The sequence below is a fragment of the Chiloscyllium plagiosum genome, chromosome 1, assembly GCF_004010195.1.
Source record: "Chiloscyllium plagiosum isolate BGI_BamShark_2017 chromosome 1, ASM401019v2, whole genome shotgun sequence".
In the NCBI taxonomy this organism is placed as follows: Eukaryota; Metazoa; Chordata; class Chondrichthyes; order Orectolobiformes; family Hemiscylliidae; genus Chiloscyllium; species Chiloscyllium plagiosum.
The window spans coordinates 30,112,114-30,130,276 of NC_057710.1; the positions used below are offsets into that span (position 1 = coordinate 30,112,114).

The 18,163-nt window shown below is 40.2% G+C and overlaps 1 protein-coding gene across 2 annotated transcripts in view; it reads right to left on the reverse strand.

Moving 5' to 3' along the window:
- Positions 1–18,163, reverse strand: part of pstpip2 (proline-serine-threonine phosphatase interacting protein 2) — a 134,405-nt gene that overhangs the window by 47,683 nt on the left and 68,559 nt on the right. For both annotated transcript variants that reach the window (XM_043713006.1, XM_043713091.1), the window contains exons 6-8: positions 12,777–12,839; positions 6,414–6,512; positions 2,087–2,132 (exon numbers count right to left, since the gene is read on the reverse strand). In XM_043713006.1, the coding sequence (XP_043568941.1) occupies positions 2,087–2,132; positions 6,414–6,512; positions 12,777–12,839 (208 nt within the window). The remainder of the gene's footprint in view (positions 1–2,086; positions 2,133–6,413; positions 6,513–12,776; positions 12,840–18,163) is intronic.

Here is an 18,163-nt window from a genome sequence, read left to right on the forward strand (position 1 = left end):
AGGGGAGATGTCAGGGGTGGGTTCTTTACCCAGAGAGTGGTGGGGGCATGGAATGCGCTGCCTGTGGGAGTGGTAGAGTCAGAATCTTTGGTGACCTTTAAGCGGCAATTGGATAGGTACATGGATGGGTGCTTAAGCTAGGACAAATGTTCGGCACAACATCGTGGGCCGAAGGGCCTGTTCTGTGCTGTATTGTTCTATGTTCTATGTTCTATGATCGCCCTAATAAAGGATTGTAGAATCCCTACAGTGTGGAAGCAGGCCATTCAGCCCATCGAGTCCACATTGACTCTCCAAAGATCATTCCTCCCAAATCCACCCCCATACTCTATCCCTGTAATCCTGCATTTCCCACAGCCAATCCATCCAACCTGCACAGCGTTGGGAGAAACTGGGGCACACGGAGGAAACTCACACAGACACAGGGAGAATGTGCAAAGTCCACGCAAACAGTTGCCAGAGGTTACTCTGGTGCTAACCATTGAGCCACTCTCCCATAAGGATGCAGTTACATTGAGAGCAGTGCAGAGAAAATTCAGTTGACTGATTCCTGGAATGCAGGTAATTTCTTATGTAAAATTAAGGTGGGTTGGGCCCATATCCACTGTAGGCTAGAGAAATGAGAGGTGATCTTATTGAAATATGTCAGATTATGACAAAACGTGACAGATGTGTACTGAAAGGATGTATCCCCCTGTGGAGGAGACATGAACACAGTTTAAAATTAAGAGGACAATTTATTTAGATAGAGATTAGACAAATTTATTTTCTCTCTCAGAAAATCATTTGTCTGTGGAAATGATGCATATTTTTAAAACTGGATAGATACTTGAGTGTTAAGGAAGTCAGAGAATATATGGGACAGACAGAAAAGCAGAAGATACAGTCAGATCAACTATGATACGATCAACTATCAAATGGTGAACAGACATAAGGGGCTGAATAGCCTGCTCTAGCTCCTAATTTCTCTCTTTCTGTGATTATACGTACTTGAAGCAAGTGTGGCTGGATTCACTTTGGCTGTGTTTCCATAAGACAATAAGGCAGAGGAACTGAATTCAGCCCATCAAGTCTGCTCTGCTATTCAATTATGTTTCTCAACCCCATTCTCCTGCCTTCGCCCTGTAATCCCCTTACTAATCATGAACCCATCTATCTCTGTCTTAAATACACTCAATGACTTGGCCTTCACAGCCTTTCACAGCAATGAATTCCACAGATTCACCACCCTCTGGCTGAAGAAATTCCTCCTCATCTCAGTTCTAAAGGATCATACTTTCACTCTGAGGCCATGCCTTCGGGTCCTAGTCTCTCCGACTAGTGGTAATATCATCTCCACCTCCACTCTATCCAGACCTCTGAGTATTCTGCAAGTGTCAGTGAGATGCCGCCTCATCCTTCTGAATTCCATTGAGTACAGACACAGACTTCTCAACTGCTCCTCATATGACAAGCCCTTCATCTCCGGGATAATTCTTATAAACCTCCTCTGGATCCCCTCCAATGTCAGCACATCCTTCATTTGACACAGAGCCCAAAACTGCTCAGAATATTCCGAATGCAATCTGACCAGAATGTTATACAGCCTCAGCAGTACATCTCTGCTCTTGTAATCTAGCCCTCTTGAAATGAATTGAAAAGTATGGTGCTGGAAAAGTGTAGCAAACCAGGAAGGGCTTATGCCCGAAACGTCGATTCTCCTGCTCCTCGGATGCTGCTGGGCCTGCTGCGCTTTTCCAGCACCACACTTTTCAACTCTGGTCTCCAGCATCTACAGTCCTCACTTTCTCCTAGTTGACCTCCCTCTTGAAATGAATGCTAACATTGCATTTGCTTTCCAAACTGCCAACTGAATCTATATGTTAACCTTAAGAGAATCCTAAACTAGGACTCCCAAGACCCTTTTGTGCTTCAGATTGCTCATCAATGAAATGTTGGGAGGAGAATTTACAGGTCTGAATGCAAGCCATTTAATTGGAAGGAGCTGTATTTTAGGAGTGACAAGTGAGAAAGGTTTGGCATGTCCAGTTTTCCACTCACACATTCTCCCCCATCCCTATAATCATTTTATTGTTGCTTCACTTACCAGCATCTTCCGCACTTTGTTTACTCTGGTTTGCTTTTGACTGCAACTGGAAAACAGAATATTATCACATGGAACAATTTAAAAAAAAAGCAACACAACTTAAAATATTCTCATGCCCAGTGTCTCATCAAACTCTCAGTCATGGGACCATTGTAGGATATTGATGGCCTTAAACAGTAAGGTGATATACTGAGACCAGCAACTGTCTCTCTCTCTTTCTTTTCCACTTGAAGTTACCTCCTGGGTTGCAGTATCACTGGATGCACCACAACGGCCAGTGAGATGGTGCCTTGGCATCTTCAGACCTTCGCACTGCCTCAAAGGCTATGCTCAAGCCTCTAAAGTGGGATTTGAACTGGTAACCCATAATTTTCTGAATGCGGAAGATGCCACCTTTCAGATGAGGTATTAATTCCAGGCTCCGAGTGGAGTAAATACTATTGAAATTTATTTAAATTAAATTTAAATGTTATTTTAGATAAGGTGGTCTATTATTGCTAGACTATTAGTCCAAAGACCCCAGTAATGGTCTTGGGAGTGGTTTGAATCCTGCCATTGTGGATGGTGGAATTTGAAGTCAATAAATATCTGGAATTAAGAGTCTAATGATGAAACTATTGTCAACTGTCGGAAAAACCCATCTGGTTCACTAATGCCTTTTCAGGAAAGCGTCACAAAGCTGTTCCTTTTGTTTATAAAAGCTGTTCCTTCTCAAGGATACTATGTCCTTGGGTTTTTTTAGAGGGGTCATAATCAGCCCGGGCTCTGATTAGACTAGTTTGGTACGAGATGAAAAGGACTTTGAGAGGCCTTTTGTTTATATATAAACAGATGAGACTTCAGGCCGAAGTGGTCATGTTTTAGAAGTGACCTGTAGAATGAAAGGGGAGCAAGTCAGCTCTCTAGCTGAGCAGTTCAGTCCAGAACTAGATGGGAGTTCAGCAGTTGACTGTGTGACAGGCTCACTCTCTGCCCTTCTAACTTCAACCTGTAAGCATCTGTTTCTTGTTTTTTTTTTAAACTGTTTTTTACAGGGGTTTACTTATTGGGACTGTTGTGTATATTCAGAACAGCATACTTAAGTCTAGTTTGGATAGACTGTGTTCTGTAGGGGTTCTTTATTTTGTTCTTTGTGTTTCATTGTGTAATTTTGCGATATGTTTTTGTCTGTTTTAAAATCTGGTAGTCAACCTCACTAACTTACTCTGGGTAATTTTCACTGTACACTTACCGAAACAAATTGCAATGTTATGGTCTGGGCTGCCTGCTACGAATGTTTTTGAGTGGTCTGGCCGAGTCGATAACAAAAGAAACTGCCATCCTGACTTGGTCAGGACTACATATGACTCCAGACCCTTAGCAATGTGGTTGACTTTAAACAGCCCGCTGGGCAGTTGTGATGGGTAATAAACATTAGCTTAGCCAGTGACACCCACATCTGGTGAAAGAATAAAAAAGATAGAGAAAGACTGCAGAAAGCTACATCACAGAGCGATGTGGGTGTCCTCATACATGAACCAAGAAAGGCTTAGCAGGTATTAGGGTCGGCAAATGGAATGTTGGCCTTTATTTCAAAGGAACTGGTGCAAAAAGTTAGGGAAGTTTTGCTGAAAGTATACAAGGCTCTAGTCAGATCACAGCTGGAATACTGTGAATAGTTTAGGATCCTTATCGAAGGGAAAATATACAGGAAAGTTGATTTGAGGATGATCAGATCAGCCATGAGCTGTGTGAATGGCAGAGCAGACTCGATGGACTGAACAGCTATTTCTATTCCTATCTTAGGATTACTGTCCCAGGGACAAGATTCCAGAACACTATTGTAGGGCAGCAATGTTAACCCAGGACTCTGGCCAATATCTAATACTCAATCAACATCACTTCATTCTCTCCAAAATACTTTGGATACCCTGACGGAATGAAAAGGCACTGTGCAGGAATAGGCCATTCAACTCATTGAGATTGTCCCACCCTTCAATACAATCATAGCTGATCCAACACTTCAATACCTTTACACACTCCATCCTCACAACCCTGTACACCACTGGTAATCAGAAATCTATCAATCTTTACCTTAAACATACTCAAAGTTGAAGCATCCACAGAACTCTATGGTAGAGAATTCCAAGGTTCATAACATTCAGAGTCAAACAAAATCTCTTTATGTCAGAATTGAGTAATATTCCCCTTACTTTTTAAAATGGTGCTCCCGGTTCTCGACTCCCCCACCAGGAGAAACATCTTACTGCCGTGTCTAACCCCTTAAATACTTTTTAAGTTTCAATTAGATCACAGTTTGCCCAGTCTCTTTTCATTGGACAATCCCACCACCCCAGGAACAAGGCTGGTGAACTTTCACTGCACTCTCTCTATGAAAATAATATATTTTCTGAGATAACGAGATCAAAACTGCACACGGTATTCTAGGTGTTATTTGATCAAGTTCCTATACAATTGAAGAAAGAATTCACAGATGCACTCGGATCCTCTTGCAATAATGGCTAACATTCCACAATCTTCCCTAATATGTTGCTGCACCTGCACGTGCCTTTGGAAACTTATTGGCATAGTTACCTATGTCCCTTTGCAATCTACATTTTCCAATATCTTGTCAGTTAAGTAATGCTCCACAAATCTATTCATCATATTTTCCCATATTGCACTCCATCTCAATGTTTTTGCCCATCCTACTGAAGCCACTTCACATCTTCCTCACAACAAGTGCTCCCACTTACTTTTGTGTCATCTGCAAATTTGGAAATATTATGTTTGGTCCCCACCTCCAAACCATTCAATATATATCATGAACAGTTGGGGCCCAACAATCATTCCTTGTGGAACCCAGATAGTCACAGACTGCCAATGTAAGAACAAACCATTTATTCCTACTCTGTTTTCTGTCTGCTAGCCAATCTGCAATCCATGTCATATTATCTCCTATGTACCATCCATGTGCTTTAATTTTGATAACAACCTTCTGCAGGGAATTTTATCAAAAGCTTTCCAAAAAGCTAAGTATGTCACACCCAGTAATTCTCCTTTAATCAACATTGTTAATAATATCTTCAAAAACCTCCAACAGGTTAGTCAAACACAATTTCCCGTTCACAAATCCATGCTGACTATGTCCAGTCAGATCATATTACCTCAGTGTCTGTGTACCACATCCTTTATAATAGATGCCACCATTTTCTCTGTTACTTATTGAAGACTGACAGGTCTTTAGGTCCCTGGTTTTCCCATGCTCTTTTCTAAAATAGTGGGTTCATTTGCTACTTTGCAATTCCAAAACCTTAAGGAAAGTTCTCTACTTTTTTATTCAGAGACTTGACTGTAAATATGCACAGTGTAAAAACAAGGACTGCAGATGCTGGAAACCAGAGTTTAGATTAGAGTGGTGGTGGAAAAGCACAGCAGGTTAGGCAGTATCCGAGGAGCAGGAAAATCGACGTTTCAGACAAAAGCCCTTCATCAGGAATGTAAATATACACAAGTGATTATATCAAATTGAACAAAAGGAGAAGAAAAATTATTATTGAAGAAGTAAAATCAATGCTACAAGATCAGTGTACAAAAATGTGGGAGTTGGCATTACTGACAGAATTAGCATTAATCTAACTAAATTATGAAGAAAATGTCAGCATGCCTCCATCACAGTATTGGCAGTCCAGGGCACTCCCTCAACACAGCCCCCGCTGCCCACAGCACTCCCTCTCTCACATTACAAAATTCTGAGGAGTCAGTATCTGCATCATTCTGTAATAACTCGTGCCATGCATGTGAGTTTCAGCATCTTAGAACCTATGGAAAAGTGATACTGATTGGTTCTGACCATTATGCTGATGAGTATCTTTTTATCTTAAATCATCTTTTCCTTTATCTTTCAGAACTGTTAAACCAAATTCGCTGACAGTCAGACAAGTCCCAAAGATGTACAAATATTCCAACTTAGGCTAAAGGGAAGTAAAATAGATTAAATTCCCTGCAGTATGGAAACAGGCCCTTCGGCCCAACAAGTCCACACTGACCCTCCAGAGAGTGACCCACTCACCTACCTCTGACTAATGTACCTAATACTATGGGCAATTTCACCTGACCTGCATATTTTTGGACTGTGGGAGGAAATCCACACAGACACAGGGAGAATGTGCAAACCCCACACAGTCGCCCAAGGCAGGAATTGAACCCTAGACCCTGGCACTATGAGGTAGCAGTGCTAACCACTGAGCCACCATACTGCCCATGATTGGTGAACAACAAATCCAGAATTACAGATGCAATTTCAGTGGATAAGCAACAAAGCGGAGTTGTTACAAGAGATTCTTACTTTATCTTGCTGTCTGGAATTGCTGATCCCAGAACTTCGGTTTAGCATCTGTTCGGCCTCATCCTTCTCTTTACATTTTTGCTCGTAAGTCTTCTTGGACTAAAGTAAATACAAAATAATGAACAATAATTCACAAAGCACAGATTTCATGGGAAGGTTCTAACCCTGATACAAATAACTCATTAGGTTATAGCAATGGATCGCTCTTTCTCCTGCCAATGTGGATGATGCAATCTCAGGCAGTGAGGACAAGCCTCTCAAGCAGGATTTAATGTTATGAGAGAGATGCAAATCCACACTAATGGAATATAGTGCAGGCCAGTGAGAGACAGACAATCTCATTATAGTGGGCTTTCATTTGATCAGAACAAAGAAAATTTACAGCCCAGGTACAAGCCCTTCAGCCCTCCAAGCCTGAGCCAATCCAAATTACTGTCTAAACCTGTCACCCAATTCTTAAGCATCTGTATCCCCTCTGCTCCACACCTACTCATGCATCTGTCCAGATACACCTTAAAATGAATCTACCGTGCCTGCCGCTACTACCTCTGCTGGCAATACATTCCAGGCACCTACCACCCTCTGTGTAAAGTACTTTCCACGTGAACTTTCCTACTTTTACCTCTCACCTTGAACGCTTGACGTCTTGTTACTGAATCCCTCACCCTGGGAAAAAGCTTATCTCTATCCACCCTGTCTGTACCCTTCATGATTTTGTAAACCTCAATCAGGTCCCCCCTCAATCTCCTTTTTTCTAATGAAAACAAACCTAACCTACTCAACCTCTCATCATAGTTAGCACCTTCCATACCAGGCAACATCCTTGTAAACCTTCTCTGCACCATCTCCAAAGTGTCCACATCCTTTTGGTAATGTGGTGACCAGAACTGCGGCTGAACCAAAATTTTGTATAATTTTAATATGACCTGCCAGCTCTTATACCCAATACCCCGTCCGATGAAGGCAAGCATACCATATGCCTTCTTGACCACTCTATCCACCTGTGCAGCAACCTTCAGGGTACAATGGACCTAAACTCCCAGATCTCTCTGCTCATCAACTTTTCCCAAGGCTGTTCTGTTTACAGTATAGTTCACTCTAGAATTAGACTTCCCAAAATGCATCACCCCACATTTGCCTGGATTGAACTCCATCTGCCACTTCTCTGCCCAACTCTCCAGTCTATCTGTATTCTCCTGTATTCTTTGATAGTCCCCTATGTTTTCTGCTACTCGACCAATCTTTGTGTCATCTGCAAACTTACTGATCGTACCACCAATGCCCTCTTCCAGATCATTTAATGTATATTACAAACAACAGTGGCCCCAGCACTGATCCCTGTGGAACACCACTGGTCACCTTTCTCCATTTTGAGAAACTCCTTTCAACTACTACTCTCTCAACCAGTTCTTTATCCACTTAACGAGAAAACCCTGCACACCATGTGACTTCACTTTCTCCATTTGTTTACCATGGGGAACCTTATCAAATGCCTTACTAAGGAATTAGATTTGGGTTTAACTAAGGACAAAAGTAAAGCTAAATTGTGAGGGAATTATTGAAACACTTAGGTATGTCAAAGAAACAGGCAAATGCAGGAGAGGTAGAAAAACTTAAATTACAATTGAGGAAAATGGGTCAGAAGATAAACAAAGGGAGAGGGAGAGAAAGAGAAAGTGAGAGAGAGAGAGACACACACAGAGACAGAGAGAGAAAGGGAGAGAGAGAGACAGTTCCTGGATGAGGAAAGAGAGAGAAAAGAAAGGGAGAGAGAAAGAGAGGAGAGAGTGAGTTGAAAGATTTGTTACTGCACTATAAGGACATGTGTAAAAATTAGATGGGGAGGACTAATGCTATTGTACATGAAGTAAACATAGGGAATACTGCTCCGATAAAACAACACTCCTATCAGCTTAATCCTTTCAGAGCCAGACAGGTCCAGGTGGAGGTGGAGGCTATGCTCAATGAGGACATCATCGAACCAAGCCAGACTGAGTGGAGTTCACCAATCGTCTTAGTTCCCAAATCAGACGGGACTCAATGATTTGCGCAGATTATCGGAAGGTCAACGCCGTTACAAAATCAGACTCATATCCAATTCCAAGGTTGGAGGACTGTATCAAGAAAGTCAGTTACATCACCAAGTTGGACATAACGCGTGGTTACCGGCAGGTATCTTTATCAGAGACAGTGAAAGACATTTCTGCATTTGTAACCCCAAATGGACTATATCAGTTTAAAGTGATGCCCTTTGGAATGAAGAATGTACCCGTCACATTCCAAAGACTCATGAACAGAGTTGTAGCTGGGTTAACAAATTGTGCAATCTATTTGGATGATTTAGTGACCTTTAGTAAATCCTAGAAAGATCACATGGTACAATTGGCAATGCTCTTTGAATAGGCAGAAGTGGGCACTGCAGATGCTGGAGATTAGAGTCAAGATTAGAGTCCTGCTCCTCGGATGCTACCTGATCTGCTCTGCTTTTCCAACACCACTCTAAGCCAGAGCTCTTTGAATGACTATGAGAAGCAACACTGGTGATAAACTTAAATAAAACAGAATTCGCAAAAGCAGAGGTGATGTTCTTGGGACATAGCATCGATCATGGAAGGTTGACCCCATGGAACACAAAGATGAAGACCATCGAGGAATTTCCATAACCAAAATCAAAGAAAGAGGTGCTTTGATTCTTAGGATTTAGCGGATTCTATCTGAAGTTTGTTCCAAACTTCAGCAGTGTAGTGGCACCGTTAACCAATTTGCTGAAGAAGAACACAAAGTTTCGGTGGACAGAATCATGCCAGGAGGCATTTAACCATTTGAAAGCCATATTAACCACCAAGCCAGTTTTAGCTACACCAAACTTTTCAAAACCTTTTAAAGTGGCCATTGATGCTAGTGACAAAGGATTTGGAGCTGTACTCCTGCAGGAAGATGAGGATGGGATTGAACTGCCAGTTGGTTACTTTTTGAAGATGATCAAGATCTACCAGTTGAAATACTCCACAATTGAAAAAGAACTATTGAGTTTGATACTGACCTTACAGCATGAACTATGTGTTGGAGACGATTGTGTACACGGATCACGATCGGCTTACATTCTTAGAATGCTTTAAATACAGGAATGAGACTATTCATTTACACAGATATATGGGAAGAAGTTAAGGTGAACTTATCTGAAAGTTATCTGTATGTTAGGGTAATGTGTTTAAAAATTAGAGAAAAAAAATGAAGACATCTTTTCATTATGATGATTCACTTTTTCTTAAGGGGGGGTATTATGAAGATGTGGGTGTACTGTACTTGTAAGAGTTAAAAGCTAGCAAAAGCTACCTGACAGCACCAAGTGTTCTGAAAAAAGATACAAGGTAACAGGTGCTCCAGCTACTAGGGTAGCTGTTTGAGTGGAAACGACAAAACAGTTTCAAATTAGGCCGATCAGTTTAAATTATACTCCGAAAAATACCAATCTCCAATCCAGTTTGAATTGAGTATATTGCCAATCTGAAAAGCCAATAACACAATCCAATACTTTGTGGGGAGGGAGGGGGGTATAAGACCAGGGAAAATTGAACAGTTGAGAGGAGAACTGCTAAGCCACCAGCCTGAAAAATAGCTCTCTTAAAAGTACTTTTATCAATCAGTAACCTGTGAAGCAGAATCCTCAAAAAGAAAAAACCGAAGTACAGAGGAGAACCTAAAGTTGCCTGGTTTTGTGATAAGAAGCGTTGTTTTCGAAGTCTTAAATCGGGAGTTTTATCGGACTAGTATTATAGAAGGGAAGGTTCAAGATAGGTTAGAGTAAGGAATTGTAAATAGTTGTTAGTTAATACTAACAATACTCTGTTATACTTTAATAAATAAAGTTGTTAATTTTTACTTTAACTAGTTCTTGACCTATCGAATTTTCACAGATTATTGCATGGGATAAATCTTTTCTGTGTTGCTGGTTTTCAGTTAAGCAGGAGAATTTACCCCGTGTCGTAACATTAGGGTGCATCCTTTAACAAATAAAGGGAAATGGCATGACGCATAAGATTTTTGTCTTTGGAATATTTAAGGACAGGCAGAGTCTCCTGTATGGACAATTGAAGAGTCACAGTCGTAGCGATGTAGAGCAGGGAAACAAACTCGTCGGTCCAACTCATCCATGCTGACCAAATATCCAGATTAATCTAGATTTGCCAGCAAATCTCTTTAAACCCTTTTTATTCATAAACCCATCCAGATGCCTTTAAAACACTGCAATTGTACCAGCCTCCACCACTTCCTCTTGCAGCTCATGCCATATACACACCATCCTCTGCGTGAAAAAGTTGTCCCTTAGGTCCCTTTTAAATCTTTACCCTCTCACTCTAAACCTATGCCCTCTAGTTCTGGACTCCGCCACCTTATCTATTTATCCTATCCATGCCCCTCATGATTTTATAAACTCTATAATGTCACCCCTCAGCCTCTGATGCTCCAGGGAAAACAAGCCCATCCTTTTCAGCCTCATCCTATAGCTCAAACACTCCAACCCTGGCAATATCCTTGTAAAGAGATCGAGATTGGCCCATAAATCGAATGGATAGTGGGCTATAGCACTGCAGTCATCCACAAACTGTATGGTCATGTTTGTTTAAGATGGTCAGAGGTTGTTAAGGTTAAAGAGGTATAATCCTTGTTGACACTCACACCATCGATTGACTTCAACATCTCTCAGAAGGCCACTATTGACAAGACTGAACCTGCTCAGTCTTCTACAAACTGTGACAGCAAGTGTTTAACACCAAAGACCTCCACAATTCAGAAACAGTCCAAGTGTAACAAAGCAGTTGTCATCAGCACTTCTGTGCTGCAGCGAGACGTGAACTGTGTTTCAGCCACACTTCGAAGCAATGCTTCTGCCTCACCCCCCAGATTCAATGGGAGGATCATTGAGTAAACTTTAGGAGCAGATGATATTAAATTGTCTAGTTGATTTGATTTGATTTATTATTGTCACATATACCTAGGTACAGTGAAACGTTTTGCTTCACAGGCAGATCATTAAGTGCATTGGGTAATAGAACAGAGCGAGGAACACGATACAGCTGCAGAGAAGGCACAAAAAGTGGGGTCAACATTAAATTTAAAATTTGAGATGTCCATTCAGAAGTCCAATAACAGCAGGGAAGAAGCTGTTCTTGAACCTGTTGGTACGTATGTTTAAGCTTCTGTACCTTCTGCCCGACAGCAGAGGTTGGAAGACTGGAGTGGCAGAGATCTTTGATGATGTTGGTTGCCTTCCCAAGGCAGCATGAAGCATAGATGGAGTCGTGGATAGAAGGTTGACTTGTGTGATGAACTTGGCTTCTTGTGTTAAATTGAGTTGATCTAAGAGGAAGAGGGTAGTCATGAATGGATATTTTTCTGGCTGGAGAAAAGTTTGTAATAGGTACCCCTCGGGGGAGGTCCAATTGCTTTCCTAGCGATACATAAGTGGCCTGGATCTGGGTACAGGGGCTACAACTTTCAAGTCTGTGAGTCAGACAAAACTTGATAAAGTAGTAAATGTTAACACAGTGGTAGAAGACTTTAAAATCTGTGAGGGGAAGATGCAACTAATGCAGCTAAAACTTGAAATGGTGTATTTGGGAGTAACATTAGAAGAGGAAACATTATACAAATAGTATAATTCTAAGCAGAGACTGTCAAGAGCAGAAGGACTTGACAGTAAATATTCACAAATCTTTTAAATTGACAGTCAAGATAGAGTATTGAATACTTGGCTTTGTAAATAAGTGCTTTAAAAATGTAGGTCAGGCTAAACTTTTATGATTTCCACTTATTCTGCTGGAATGCTGTGTACAATTCTGGACACTACAATTCAGGAAGGTATCAAAGTATCTGAAAAATTTGCAGCAGGGTTGAAGCTAAAGTTGCTCTCCATAGAGAAGGCTGAGAAGATCAAACTGAATTATTCTAAATTCGAAGGGGTTTTGATTCAAGAAATACGCACAAAACTAACCTACCTGGGCCAGAGCCAAAAGCCAATGTTCTAAAATAATTGCCAAAAGAACTAAATAGAAACAGGAGGAATACAAGGACACATCACTGCACAACAGAGGGTTATGACAGTCTGGAATACATTGCCTGAAAGAGTGAGGAAATTATGAAAGGCAACAAAACAGATTTGAACTGAGCCAAATTGCAAGCTAATTTGTCCTATTTTGAAGACTTCTCCTCCACCAGAAAAATATAAAACAGACTCTCCCTAATTTAATGTTTAACGTAGTGAATAATCACAGGTAAAAATCTTACAAAACAATAAGCAGCAAACCAAAGACCAACACAAATTCTTTACAGACAGTAAAGAATTTAAAATAAAATGCTTACCTCTATAGTTTTCTTGAAGAACACAGTTTTCTGCTTGTGCAAATTTTCCATGCAATGTTCGAGCTATAAAGGAAAGAAGGAAGTAGGATAATTGGAAGAAAATGGAGCACTCTCCTCTATATTCATTTATATTAAACATTTTGAAGATTTGGTTATACTTTCCAGCATTGATCGCAATGGAATCAGTGGGATCAATGGCAGACACCAAACTACCAAATGTTCAGTAATGCTTTGCAAACTGAACATAGAAATATGCAAAATAGGAGAAGACCTAGGTCAGTCAGGCCTTCGAACTAGCTACCGGGGAATCCAATACCTCAATGAGAAATTAAATTTCCATGTTTTCATCGTCCACAATCCTAACAATTTGGTCAAACCTCCTACCTGAAGATAGTTTATAAATTTTAAAATCCCTGTGCCCAAACCCAAAAGCAGCAGTTTGGAGAATCCTGAGACGAATTGACTTTTTTACGAAGAGAGGATGGGTAGGTTTTTGCCAACACTCATTGGAGTTTAGAAGAAAGAGAAACTTTTTGAAACATAGAAAATTCTGAGAGGGCTTGGACAGGATAGATGCTGAGTAGATATTTACACTATTGGTGGAGTTCACCACTTAAAAACAAAACATATTTAAGGCAGTCATGACGAGAAATTTCTTCTCCAGGGATGGTTATTCTTTGGGATTCTCTTCTTTGGAGAGCAATTTAATTTGGGTATCACTGAATATATTCAAGGCTGAGATAGACATATTTTTGATGTGCAAAGGTGTCAAAGGGGTAGGCAGTAAAATAGAGTTAAAATCCTAATCAGGGTCAGCCATGACCTTACTGATGGTAGAGGAGGCCGAAAGAGACAAATAGCCTACTCCTGCTTCTATTTTGCATGATCTTACAAAGCCCTTCTACACACAAAGGGTGGCACTGATACTGATACAATCCTGAGACTAAGAACAGTAGTTATACAGGGCCTTAGTGAGACCGTGCTAGTGCTCTCCCTACCTAAAACAGAATATACTTTCCAAGGATGGGGTACAATGAAGGTTCTCTAGACTAGTACCAGGGATGGCAATATTTCCAGATGGAGACAGATTGAAAATGGTCCCAGATGAGCCACTCAGTGGAGAAGAATGAGCAGAGATCTAATTGAAATGTATAAAATTCTAACAGAGCTGACAGACTAGATGCAGGAAGGATGTTCCTCCTGGTGGGGGAGTCTAGGACCAGGATTACAGTCTTAGGATATGGGTTAGACCATTTAGGACTGAGATAAAGAAACATTGTGTGCTACCATTGAAGATTGTGGAGGCTGGGTCAGTGAGTATATTTAAAAAAAAGAGATGGATTTTTTTTATATAGGTGTTAAGCGACATGGAAAGAAAGAAGGAATACAGAAACAAGATAGAGAATCAGTCATGGTCATGCTGAATGGTGAAACAGACTCAAATGGCCTACTCCTGCGATTTCTATGTTTCAATGTTCATACCATACACCATCTGAAACTCTGTGGTTGCATGTCCTTATAAAATCACCCAACTCCATACCAGGTAAACACCCTGGGAACCCCTTGTCCTTGGCCTTTACTCAACTATTCCAATGCTTACCTAGCTTGTCTGCCACCATCCTTAAACATGAGTTACTCTAAAACGTGACTGTCCCCATCCTAATTAATACAGATGCCCAGTAATTCATCATTCCTGGCTTTGCTGACCTTAAACCATCGTCCTGGTTTTCAAATACCTCCGTGGCCTCTCCCTTCCAACTCTGCAGCTTCCTCCAGCCCTATAATTCTCTGATGTCTAAACAGTTCCCCAGTTCAAGCCTCTTGTAGGTCCCTAATTTTCACCATTCCACCACTGGCATTGTGCTTTCAGCTAATGAGGCTTTAAGCTCTGGCATTCTGTCCATAAATATTTTATCTTCTCTTTGCCTCTTTGGCACTTTATTTTTTAACACATTGACAAAGCTTTTGGTTTCTTGTTTAAAAATCTTAATTTGTGATTCTGTATTGGCCTCTGATGGAAAATACACAGAAAATGGCCTGAAAGAATTAACTATGTTACTGGTGCTAGACAAATGTAAATGTTGTCATAGGTTCATGACATATAAATAACACTGAGAGAAACAATCCTTGCTGCCATTACGCTCATTCTCTTTTTACTCGATGGATGAAATCATAAGTATTCTACAGTCTTCTCGCTCATGTTTCAAACTATTCTCAGTGATAAAGAGAAGAATTAGAACAGGGAAAGAAGGAAACTGAATGTTTTAAATCTTGACATCATGAAATGAATGGAAGCAGGAATAATCTAGAATGTGTTAATTGTGCTTTTTCGAATGCAGACTGTGGGCATTAAGTGAACATTAAATTGAACGTGGGTCGAGAGTGTGGTGCTAGAAAAGCACAGCAGGCCAGGCAGCAATCGAGGAGCAGGAGAATCAGTGTTTCAGGCATAAGCCCTTCATTAGGAGGGCTTCCATTACTGATGTGAACTGAAAATGTGTTGCTGGAAAAGCGCAGCAGGTCAGGCAGCATCCAGGGAACAGGAGAATCGACTTTTTGGGCATAAGCCCTTCTTCAGGAAGAAGGGCTTATGCCCGAAACATCGATTCTCCTGTTCCCTGGATGCTGCCTGACCTGCTGCGCTTTTCCAGCAACACATTTTCAGCTCTGATCTCCAGCATCTGCAGACCTCACTTTCTCCTCAAAGATTCCATTACTGATGAAGAGATTATACCCGAAACGTCGATTCTCCTGCTCTCAGATGATGCCTGGCCTGCTGTGCTTTTCCAGCACCACACTCTCGACTCTGATCTCCAGCATCCGCAATCCTCACTTTCTCCTATTCAATTGAATGTCCAATATATAGACACAGACTAAAAGTGCAGGTTTGGGTCAGGAGGTGTACACTTGCAATGTATATCTCTAAGTAAATATAGCTGTGTGCAAACAATGACTCCAGCTTTATCCTTCACAAGCTGACTTTCTAGAATGGAGCACTGTGCAAACAACAGAGTATTCATGTCCCAGTCCATTGAGATCTAAATCAATCATAAAGAACAGTTTGTTTCATTACTCAGATAAAAATGTTAAAAAAAACTGCAGAAAAAAAAATTAACTCCAGAAGGTATCTAACACAAGCTTGGGAAACACAAATGTGTCACTTTTTCAAAAGGTTTAAAATATAAAAAAAATTTAAAGTTAGAAAAGGATACAAAATGCCTTTAGATATTTTTGTAACAATATAGCTAATTTCATAACTCAATCTTTAAAAACAAGACTTTTATTTGGAATAGAGGTTTATCGATGTATATTGTTGGAAACGTCTGGTTTTGGGGAGTTGGTAAACTGGCCTAATGTGACTTCATTTCAAAGGGTAACCTGTGTTTAATTAATAGGATCAGAGTTAGAAGTGAGAAAACAGTAAACAATAGATTGCCCCTTTCAGATTTCTTGACGGAAATAGAATGTTTATATTTGTCTTCACAAAACATTTAAAGTATCCATTTGGTTTGCCAAAAAAAACTGAAGTTTGCAAATAGAAGATGATTAGTTTAAATCCTTAACCGAGCCATCTCATTAGTGTCGTGTTGCCATGAGGATAGATTATAAAAAGGTTTTTTTTGGTTGTCTTTTACCTATGTGATTTCTCGCAGAAACAGACAGTTGCAGTCTGGGAGCAGCTTTGAGATAAGTAGAGGGAAAAATCTGCACTATTAATGCAAAGTACTGTCAGAAACCCAGATGGCTTTCTGGTTTTGTAATCACAAAACAAGCCAAAAACAAGGACCAAGCTTGAGCTGAAGTGTCCACTATTGTGCTTTAGAAAAGTTAGAGAACATTTGGATGATAACAGAAGGACCCCAAGAAATACCATACCTCAGAGAATATCGGAGCACTGAGAAAAATCAAAAAGTGAACTCCTGAGAGCTGTGGCACACATTTGCTTGTTCCCAGAAAAAAAATAAAAGAACCTTCAAATCCTGTGCAGGTGAATTCAGGTGAAAATAACAAAAGAATAGTAGGATGTGTCCCATTGAGATTTCTGGGCTTAAAGTATAATTGTTTGTGAAATATATTGTTAATAGGAATGCCTTATTTAGCTCTTGCCTAGTAGAGATGTTTCCCTGGCCCATCAAACCACATGGCATAACTCCTTTTATTAACAACTGAGTGTTTGAATTTATTTTTAAAAGTTTAGAATGGAACTTAAACATTGCTTGGTAAAGAAAGAAGTTGAAGTTTCTGTGTTGCATTCATCAAAACTAACAGGGTAAGAAACAGGCTTGAACAAAGGGAGATGGTTTATGTAGCATGAGAAAAGGGTACTGATTGGTGGGCCCATCGTTGGAGGTTCAACAAGTTGCACGTCAATAGCAATTCTCATAGCAGGCAGCCTGATTCTGATTGGTCTGGTGGTTGCTGAGTAATGGTAGCAAAGATTGACTGTTTCAGTAACGATTTTTTTCTGTTTGAGAAAGGTGCAATGTGCAAATTCCTTTAGGTTACATAAAACAGGATGCTGTGTATTTATGTTATGTAGCTTCTAGTATGTGTAAATGCATCACACTGTGAGCTTGACTGATAAATTTAAATCATTTTCTTTAAGTTAGCATAATCTAAATTATTTAATGAATGATTTTCAACTACAGAATTGCTTTTAACGATGAAGAAACATTCCTTCAGCTTGTAAGCACATATTGTTTGAACACAATCAGCATGTTGCCTACTGTGAATCACCAATGGGACTTGGGAAGCTAGTTGTCTCACATTATCACTGTGCAGGAAATCTGAGAGTAATTTCACTAACAGAATGCTGCTGTCAATCAAAAGACATTTAGCTTACCACACAAATGAGTATTGTGGTATAAGAGTTTCAATGTTGGTGTGATGCAATATATGTAGCCATATATCCCATTGGCTGGTGGACCATATAAAAGGACCGTTCCCACTGACCATTTGCATCTAGCAGCATGTCAATTCATCTCAACCAGCCCATGCTTACAAGCCTCAGAAAAGTATATGTGCACCATTAGAAATTATTCTGCTATTGGAAATCATTAAATAATCCAGCATGTAGTAATAGTCATACCAAAAACCAATTTAAGACCATTAATTGGGCTTGTAGTGTGATGTATTTGCATGTGCTAAAAGCTACACATAAATAAACATGACTGGGTTTTATGCAGCAAAAGGAATTTGTGTATTACATTGCACGTTTTTACAAAACAGGGGTCATCTTTGCTGCATTCCATGACAGCAATCTAACCAATCAGAATCTAGCTGCCTGTTCTGTGAATTAGACTGACAGTTAATTGTTCCTGCTGCAAGTCCATGTCAATGATGACCTAGCCAATCAACATCTGGTATTCATTCTGAAAAATAATGTT